Genomic DNA, 10,253 nt, shown 5'->3' on the forward strand with positions numbered 1-10,253 from the left:
TTCTGATAGCTCATTAAGCCGTGGCTTTTTTAAATATTATTTTCCGAGAGCGTGTTAAAGCGTGTATTTTTTAGAAAATAGTATCCGAGAGCCTATTAAAGCGTGAATTTCTTAAATAATATTTTTCCGAGAGCCCATTAAGACGTTGATTTTTTAGATCATATTTTTCTGAGGGCCCATTAAGGCGTGGAGTTATTAAAATATCTTTTCTGAGAGCAAATTAAGACTTGGAGTCTATAAATTAGTTTTTCTGAGACGATTTATGCATGTCTGTTTGTCCATGTTAAATTGTAAACAAAGTACAGGTCGCATTTATGATCCGAATTGGATGAAATTTGGCACAGCTCGTCTATTTGGCCCAAGGACGAACCCAATTGAAATTGGGAAAAATCGGTTCAGATTTATATATATATATTTATTTATATATATATTTTCGTCCGATTTAATGTAAATGGTGTACCATAGTCCCTATGTATCTTTCGATTTCCACGAAATTTGGCATAGCGAATTGACATGAGTCTAGAATGAAGTGTGTAAAATTTCTTGAAAATCGGTTCCGATTTAGGTATATCTCCCTATATAAAGGTTTCGTGAAAATCGGTTCAGATTTAGATATAGCTCCCATATATTTTTTTGAGCTCTTAGTTTCTACGAATCTCTATTCCGAGCCTGGGAAATATTTCGCAATATTTGTACTCTCTTGACTGATTAGTGTCCAGCAGGTCCTCTGCCGCGTCTTTCCGAATCAAGGTTTCCCAGAATTTACACCATAGGATTAAAAATTTTTTGTTTCCCACAAACTTCGCAATATCGAATTTTACCAAACCTTATTATGTCATGATATGATACGTAAATTTTATTTGAAGTTAATTGAAAAGAGGCCACCTTTGGTCCACCTCTTTAGATATTCCCAATAACGTGTCAATATCAAAGCAACCATCGTCGAAACTCTTTTCCCACTCCGTTTGAGACATATTCATATCCACTACATTTGAAACATGAGGTATGAACGCTACTGCTATGAAAATCGTTCAGCAAACATTTTTTCTTGATGTGCGGTAATTAAAGAATTCATTGGATGATCTATGGTGGTTAACCTACCAATTCCAATGGCCGGTCAACATTTTTTTCCGGCACAAATTTTGGTGTTTCGCCCTACTTAGTTCAAGAGGAAATTCGTCACATGAGACCCAGTTTTGTTTCGTGCCCATAGACTTATATTTATATAGTCATGTACGACGAACTTAGAAAACCTCTTTTTATTTTCAAAAAGTCATCGCATCAATCGACACGACCGATTTGATCCATCGTATGACCAGCAGTTCATGCATAATCGAATTTATGCTGGTTGAAAAATGTACAAGGATGCCTCTATCTCACGATATGTCACATGTCGATCTTACATTATTAGTTCACACACGATCCAATTAGTTTCGAGTGGTTTCTGGGGCCAAATCACCGCAGTCGAAATCGAGTACTTCGGCATCGAATTGTTTCTACTCGAAGTTCTACGGATTTTAACCCCTTAAAAGTCGAACTTGGGTCCATTATGGTCCCTCTACAATCCTGACTAAAATGATAGACTACAGTTTGCGATATGTTGCTATATTTGTTGTGGATTAAAAGGTATGGGCCTTAGAACCCTACAAAAACAAGGAAATTCTTTCTATATTCTGTCACGTAGGAAAGTTTTTTTGTAGCTGGCCGGCCTTCTGCCCGGGATTTAAGACTTCCTCCTATGGACATATACCTACTCCGGCTATGCCACAGAATATTCCTTTAAATAGAATAATTTTGGGAGTGGCCGGACTTCGGCCCGGGATTTAATTCTTCCTACTATGTACAGATACCTACAACGGCTACGCGACAGATTATTTTTTTAAATAGTATAATTTTGGGCGTGGCCGACCTTCGGCCGGGGATTTAAGACTTCCTCAGATACCTACACCGGCTACGCGACAGAATATCCTTTTAAATAGAATAGTTTCGGGGGTGGGCGGCCTTCGGCCGGGGTTTTAAGACTTTTTCCTATGGACAGATAAACACCATTTTATATTAACCTGGTCCGTAGAACCTTGTACCGGTACCCGAACTTCCTGGTCAAATAACCGGGTAACCAAGAAAAAAAGATATTCCCCTAATATCCGCTTCAAAAAAAAAAAAAAAGTCAACAAAGTGATTACACAGCAGAAAGAGAATGTCGAAATGTGCTAAGACAAATTTATTTATTCAACAACATATTTAAATGATTCTCTTGACAGATGAAAACGTCTTTTAAATCTATGGATGTTAAAACCACAATAAGTTAAAATCACTCACTTCATAATACAATGTGTAATATATTTGTACACATATATTTTAACACACAAAAATGATATAAATTTCTAAGAAATAACATATTTTGATCACAAAAACTTATTTTGACATTATCTTTTTCTTCAAATTTCTTAGTGTCATATGTTTACAGCTATGTAAAAAAAAGTTGTAGACAAAATAAATTACGATCGAATTCGGTGATCCAATTTACCACGATCGAAATGTTTCTCTATACGAAACAGAGCTCGATGACGAATTCGGTGATTTGGCAAACACACTGAACTTAAAATAACTGTGAATTTTCCTAGGCATAAAATGTTTCATGTTGCTTTTCTTTATTTATTTAACTTTTTTGTTCATAACAAATTAATTTCCGTTACAACAATTCATTTAAGTTCCAATTTACTAGTATTCGGTAATATTGCCGCCAATATGCAACCAACTGAAAAAGAAAATCATTTCTCAATTTTAATATATAAACCTTCAGAACAAACTTACTAAATAAAACAGCTCCGACCATAACAAACGGTGGTATACAACCCAGTGACATAAATATTGGAAACAGCACATTACCCAATATTGAACCAATACGGCCGAGCATCATTGCCATAGAAACAATTATTGTTCTGTAATAAAAAATGCCAAATTTAAATTAAAACCAGTGAGCGGAGCAGTATAGTCGGACGGGGCCGACCATGCGATACCCTACACAACTACCACGAACTCTAACTTTCTGAGGATGTTTATCCCGAGTCTGAGTAATATTTCGTGATATTTGCCCCCTCTTGTCCGATTAGAGGTTAACAACACCTCTTCCTTACTTTTTTCGAATATTCAGTACAGTCCTTCTAATTACTTGTCCAGATTACCTTCACGGTGGGTTGTGTTGTGATTTTCGGATTATACTCTACTCGAAAACACACAAAAAATTATGTTTTCGGTCCATTTCATCCCAAAATTTTAATCTGATCATCACCGAAAATTGTAGGCGTTGTTCTTGACCATAACTGGAACTTCATGAAAAATGTCAAAGCCATCAGCGCGATATTTCTCCCTCTAATGTGGTAATGGGTTACTGAATAATATCTGAATACGTAAGCACCTGTAAATATTTGACTGTAACTCCCACATTTGAGTAGATACATCACTATATTTGGTATCAATTTAAAGGCCAACCACTCCTCTTGGATATACTATCAACTCCTGGGGTCTACATCCTCCAGGAGTAAATATGTATGCCATAGAATACAAATTTTGTCATTTTTCACACAAAAGTCAGGGTCCATTTGACCCGCTAAATATTGACCGATCTTTATCAAAACATGCATGCTTATTCTCTGACCCGATCCCCTTCTCCATGCAAAAATTCGCGGTGTTTGGGCCATAATTTCGGCCTGTGGAGCGACCAGAAAAACCGACAAAAATTTAGTATTTGGTCCATTTCATCCCCAATTTTAATCTGATCATCACCGAAAATTGTAGGCGTTGTTCTTGACCATAACTGGAACTTCATGAAAAATGTCAAAGCCATCAGCGCGATATTTCTCCCTCTAATGTGGTAATGGGTTACTGAATAATATCTGAATACGTAAGCACCTGTAAATATTTGACTGTAACTCCCACATTTGAGTAGATACATCACTATATTTGGTATCAATTTAAAGGCCAACCACTCCTCTTGGATATGCTATCAACTCCTGGGGTCTACATCCTCCAGGAGTAAATATGTATGCCATAGAATACAAATTTTGTCATTTTTCACACAAAAGTCAGGGTCCATTTGACCCGTTAAATATTGACCGATCTTTATCAAAACATGCATGCTTATTCTCTGACCCGATCCCCTTCTCCATGCAAAAATTCGCGGTGTTTGGGCCATAATTGCGGCCTGTGGAGCGACCAGAAAAACCGACAAAAATTTAGTATTTGGTCCATTTCATCCCCTAAATATTAACCGATCTTTTCCAAAAACAATAGGGGTCATCATTGGCCAGAACCCATCCTACATGCAAAATTTCGTGAAGATTGGTCCATAACTGTGGCCTGTATCGTGTTTACAAATTATAATGGACAGACGGACGGACGGACACACATGTCTAGATCGACTCAGCTAGTCGAGATATGACGATCGGTATACTTAAAGGTGGGTCTAGGACCAATATTTCGCGGCGTTACAAACATTTGGGGCTGCACAAAGCTATAATACCCTGACAACTCTAACTTTCTGAGGAGCGGAGCAGTATAGTCGGACGGGGCCGACCATACGATACCCTACACAACTACCACGAACTCTAACTTTCTGAGGATGTTTATTCCGAGTCTGAGTAATATTTCGTGATATTTGCCCCCTCTTGTCCGATTAGAGGTTAACAACACCTCTTCCTTACTTTTTTCGAATATTCAGTACAGTCCTTCTAATTACTTGTCCAGATTACCTTCACGGTGGGTTGTGTTGTGATTTTCGGATTATACTCTACTCGAAAACACAAAAAATTATGTTTTCGTTCCATTTCATCCCAAAATTTTAATCTGATCATCACCGAAAATTATAGGCGTTGTTCTTGACCATAACTGGAACTTCATGAAAAATTTCAAAGCCATCAGCGCGATATTTCTCCCTCTAATGTGGTAATGGGTTACTAAATAATATCTGAATACGTAAGCACCTGTAAATATTTGACTGTAACTCCCACATCTGAGTAGATACATCACTATATTTGGTATCAATTTAAAGGCCAACCACTCCTCTTGGATGTGCTATCAACTCCTGGGGTCTTCATCCTCCAGGAGTAAATATATATGCCATAGAATACAAATTTTATCATTTTTCACACAAAAGTCTGGGTCCTTTTGACCCGCTAAATATTGACCGATCTTTATCAAAACATGCATGTTTATTCTCTGGCCCGATCCCCTTCTCCATGCAAAAATTCGCGGTGTTTGGGCCATAATTGCGGCCTCTGGAGCGACCAGAAAAACCGACAAAAATTTAGTATTTGGTCCATTTCATCCCCTAAATATTAACCGATCTTTTCCGAAAACAATAGGGGTCTTCATTGGCCAGAACCCATCCTACATGCAAAATTTCGTGAAGATTGGTCCATAACTGTGGCCTGTATCGTGTTTACAAATTATAATGGACAGACGGACGGACGGACGGACGGACGGACACACATGTCTAGATCGACTCAGCTAGTCAAGATATGACGATCGGTATACTTAAAGGTGGGTCTAGGACCAATATTTCGCGGCGTTACAAACTTTTGGGGCTGCACAAAGCTATAATACCCTGACAACATAGTTGTGTAGGGTATAAAAATAATAATATGATTTTCAATTTGTATAATATAGTAATGAAGTTGGAAATAAATTTGCCGAAGCACCAACAGCTGATGTATTTGCCATACTACACAGTGCAACATACAGTGATGATATTATTAAGGTGGCCACCGAAGACGAGGACCAATAGAGGCCAATGCCACATACACCGGCACAAGATAAACCTATAACTGAGAGGAACAATTATATTTCAATTTTGTTTGAAATAGAGGAAGATAGGGGTTTTGATGTATTTACTTTGCATTTGTTTATTGCCAATGGCATTCACCAGACTTCCAGCTATCAGATAGGTTACCAAACCCACAGAGGCTACGATAATATTATTGGTATATGTGGCTGGAGTAATGACCTGAAATAAATTTTTGAGAAAAATTAGTATTTGTTTTTTAAGGACCCTTTTTAATGGTTTGGATTTTTTAGGACCAAGGCGTGGATTTATTAAAAAATATTTTTTTCAAGGACCATCTAAGGCGTGGATTTATTAAAAAATATTTTTTTCAAGGACCATCTAAGGCGTGGATTTATTAAAGAATATTCTTTTCAAAGACCATCTAAGGCGTGGATTTATTAAAGAATATTTTTTTCAAGGACCATCTAAGGTGTGGATTTATTAAAGAATATTTTTTTCAAGGACCATCTAAGGCGTGAATTTATTAAAGAATATTTTTTCAAGGACCATCTAAGGCGTGGATTTATTAAAGAATATTTTTCAAGGGCCAACTGAGGCGTGGATTTATTAAAGAATATTTAACAAGGGCCAACTGAGGCGTGGATTTATTAAACAATATTTTTCAAGGGCCAACTGAGGCGTGGATTTATTAAAGAATATTTTTCAAGGGCCAACTGAGGCGTGGATGTATTAAAGAATATTTTTTTCAAGGGCCAACTGAGGCGTGGATGTATTAAAGAATATTTTTCCAAGGGCCATCTCAGGCGTGGATGTATTAAAGAATATTTTTCAAGGGCCAACTGAGGCGTGGATTTATTAAAGAATATTTTTCAAGGGCCAACTGAGGCGTGGATTTATTAAAGAATACTTACCACCCTGCACTCTTCCACAACATGTTTCACAATTTCCGTTTTATTGACACTATATTCCAGAATAGTACACATACTGGTAGCTTCCGAAGATATATGTTCATATTCATTTAGGGATGCAAATAGTTGTGGCAACCAAAGACGCATGGTATTTAGTCTTGAAATTAAAAATATTAATTCGTTTCGAATAATTCCGAACTCTTTAACTTACCCAAGTAAAACAAAAAATTGCATTAAACAGACAACAATGCATAACCACAAATTTCTCTTTGAACATAGTAAGCGAAACTTATTCGGTTCTTTAGAGGATTTCGAGTCCACATTACTTTCCAAACTCGGAGCAACTTCAATTGTGGATATACTACACGTCGTTGGGGCTTTCGATTGACTTTTCTGCTTTACCTCTTCCACAAGGGTTTTAATCTTAAATATAAATATTTTTTTTTTTTAATTTCTAGGGGACGATTGGAAATATTTAAAATTTACTCACCGGAAATGTCTCTCTCGGCTTACCCTTATTATAGGCATACATCATTTTAAATGCTTCCATTGCCTCAGAATTCCTTCCATTGGACATTAGAAAACGTGGACTTTCTGGTAGAAGACACAAAAGTAGGCTACCCAACAAACTGGGTATTCCACAAATGGCAATAAATATTTTCCAAGAAACAACTGTTAGGAGATTATAATTAAAAATTATATTTGTTTATGATTGGAGGACTTTAACTTACATTTCATATTGAATATTTGAAAACTCCAATCTTTGGGTAGTATCGACATTGCCAATATCGGTAATATAATATTCGATATCATAAACATAATGCCAACAATCATCATAACCTGTGGACGACGATTGCTGCCATGGAATTCGGATAAATATGAAATTAGAACAGCAAAGGGGCCACAAATGCTAAAAATTGTAGAAAAGGAGTTGAAAAAAAATAAATTGATGACTGGGTAACAAGAATATTGGACTAGCTGAATAATAACAAAATAAAGATGGTCAGATGTCATACGAAATCAATGGATTTGAAAAAAGTACCGAGTATATAAAATCTGCAGATTCATCATCAAAAAAACTTAGTGGCGTAGTGCATCCCAACAGAAGAGGGAAAATGCATTAAAATGTTTGAAAAAAAATCCCCTCCATATGAAATAAACCCGAAGTCCTCTGACAATCTAATAACCAACGTTGGCATCAACAGCAAAGAGATATGTCCGGAGATAGCGCCACCCAGAAGAAAATGGCAACACTAAAATAGGCAAGGACCCCAACCACTGTACAAATTCTAAGAAGGCGTTGAATCTAGGTTACGATAGATGGCAGTTTCATAACGTAGAACAAGCTCCAGTGGATAAATCATCAAAATAAAAAATTAAGAACGAAACTCAAGAAACTAATTTCCAGCATAATGTATAGCTATCTATTTTTCACGAGGTCTCAATTACATATAATGAAATTTAATTTCTGGTGTTAGCGATATGATGCATACATTATGCACATATATATGTATTAATGAGTTAAACTTAGATAAATATTAGTATGCTAAGTAGTTTTAAGTAGCCCTTAAGAGCTTTTGTTAGACATAAGTCATATATAAATTGTATTAATGAATTGAATTAATAAACTTGAACTTGAACACGAGGTCTCAACCAAACCAGAATATTGCGTATGATACAGTCCCTAACGTGTTTTGGCGTTCTCGCAACTCTAAATACTTGTCCATTACGTAGTTATGGACTCCACCACAGGGTTCTAATATCAGGGGTTTTCCGAGATTCTGTAATGGTTTTTAGATTACTTCCCCAGTAAACTGCACATGGAATGGAAGGAATGTTCTTCAAAAATTTCTCTCTAGATCCGACAAAACTTTTCGAATTTGTGGGCAACTTCACACAGTTTTCTTCTGATTTTCGTATGAATTCACCATAAAAATCGAAATCTTTTGCAAAGTTTTGATTCAAATTCTTAAAAAAAGGAGCAACCTAGTGCTTCCCACATTTTGGAATTTTTTTTCCTGTTACTCATCTTGTGAACATATGGCTTCAACAAAGTATATGTTTCCTACTACAGGTAAGTCGATGATTGGTCTGCTGTAATCTGTCCAAGGTGATGGGGCTACCATCTATCATTGCCTAGAAAGTACGCCCCCTGTAATATTGTGCAGTGGTTGGGGTCCTTGCTTATTTAATGTTGCCATTTTCATCTGCGTGGCGCCTTTTCTAGCCGAATTCCTATTTTCCAGCACAGCTTCCATTTGCGTTATATTAGAGACCGTATTTTTACACCGAATTAAATGTGGCTTGGAATTCCGCGTTCTTGGCGGACTGGAAAACATATTTGCAGAACATTTTCGAAATAGGTCCATGTTTTGGCAGAGCACACACATGTTCCCATTGAATTGCCAGTAGTTTAGAATTTAGGTTTACTGGAGAGAGGGAAACTTATCTTTCGAAAATGTTCGAAGTACGTCCATGCTTTGACATTTTGAAGGCACTTATATATCGTCATTTTTAATTGTGGTGGTTTATTGTTTGTACCATATAAGATCCTTTTTTTTTGGGCCTCACGAAAGGCGATGTAATTAGCGACTTTTTTACTTTTTATAAGTTAGATATTAAACATATTTAGCTTTTCGGATAGTGGAAACCATCCAGCCCTCCAAAACCCCGTTCATTTTGATATGATTATCTACTTACACAAATCCGCCAAAAAATTTCGCCAGCATCAGTTGTACAACATTTTGTGATATCGCTGCACAGATAACACATATCACGTCGATCAGAAATCCCCAGATAAGTAAATTTTTACGACCCTTGGAGTCGGCAAGGTAACCCCATCCAACAGCAGATACAATCATACCTAGACAATGAAAATCCAAACAAATAATTTTATTTTGAAAAAATCCACATTATCTTTATTCGGACTTTACCTCCATAAGTGATACCATTCAATATGCCCTTATCAACTAAATCTAAATTCAAATCACATTCGGCACTGGGTACAATAAATGACACAACAGCAGTTTCAAATACTGATCCCATAATAGCTGGTATGGCGGCCAGTAGTAGGATAATGTTGAATCGCCCAAACCCACATACCTGTATGGCGGTCTCATAATCCGCTGGTGTTTCGAAATCATGGCCATAATCATTACTTTTTTTGAGGGGATAAACTTTGGGAAAATTGAATTTATTATTTTTTTTTAATAATTAATTTTTTTCATAACAATAACTATTACTTTTTGGAGCATCTTCCGTTACAGGAGTGTTTGGTATGGAATCCATTTTTTATTTTTATTATTATTTTTTAATTTGTTATTGTTAATAAAATCTCATTGTTAAGTTAATAATAGTTTATTTTGATTGCCGCTAGATTTTTGGGTTTGGAACCGTTTTCGCTACTGTTTTCTATCTAACTGATTTAAATGGCATACATTTTCCAGTTTGTCTGGTATCTTGAAAAAATATATTCTTATCCAGCGTTTTATCTACTTTCATAAATTTTATTGGATTGTAAAAAAATCATGGCAATGACTTCACAATGTTGATAGTGTGTA

The 10,253-nt window shown here is 36.3% G+C and overlaps 1 protein-coding gene across 1 annotated transcript; it reads right to left on the reverse strand.

The window, feature by feature from the left end:
* Positions 1 to 2,702: 2,702 nt before the first annotated feature.
* On the reverse strand, positions 2,703 to 9,981 carry LOC133327654 (putative metabolite transport protein YyaJ). The gene is made up of 11 exons (XM_061536176.1): positions 9,936 to 9,981; positions 9,627 to 9,869; positions 9,394 to 9,556; positions 7,425 to 7,603; positions 7,184 to 7,365; positions 6,905 to 7,116; positions 6,697 to 6,850; positions 5,893 to 6,004; positions 5,668 to 5,825; positions 2,815 to 2,944; positions 2,703 to 2,758 (listed from the first exon to the last, which is right to left on the reverse strand). The coding sequence occupies exons 1-11, from the start codon at positions 9,979 to 9,981 to the stop codon at positions 2,703 to 2,705; spliced, it is 1,635 nt and encodes a 544-aa protein (XP_061392160.1).
* Positions 9,982 to 10,253: the final 272 nt, after the last annotated feature.

This window comes from Musca vetustissima, unplaced genomic scaffold, assembly GCF_032173495.1.
Source record: "Musca vetustissima isolate MV318-11 ecotype Yass unplaced genomic scaffold, APGP_CSIRO_Mvet_v1 utg12009, whole genome shotgun sequence".
In the NCBI taxonomy this organism is placed as follows: domain Eukaryota; kingdom Metazoa; phylum Arthropoda; class Insecta; order Diptera; family Muscidae; genus Musca; species Musca vetustissima.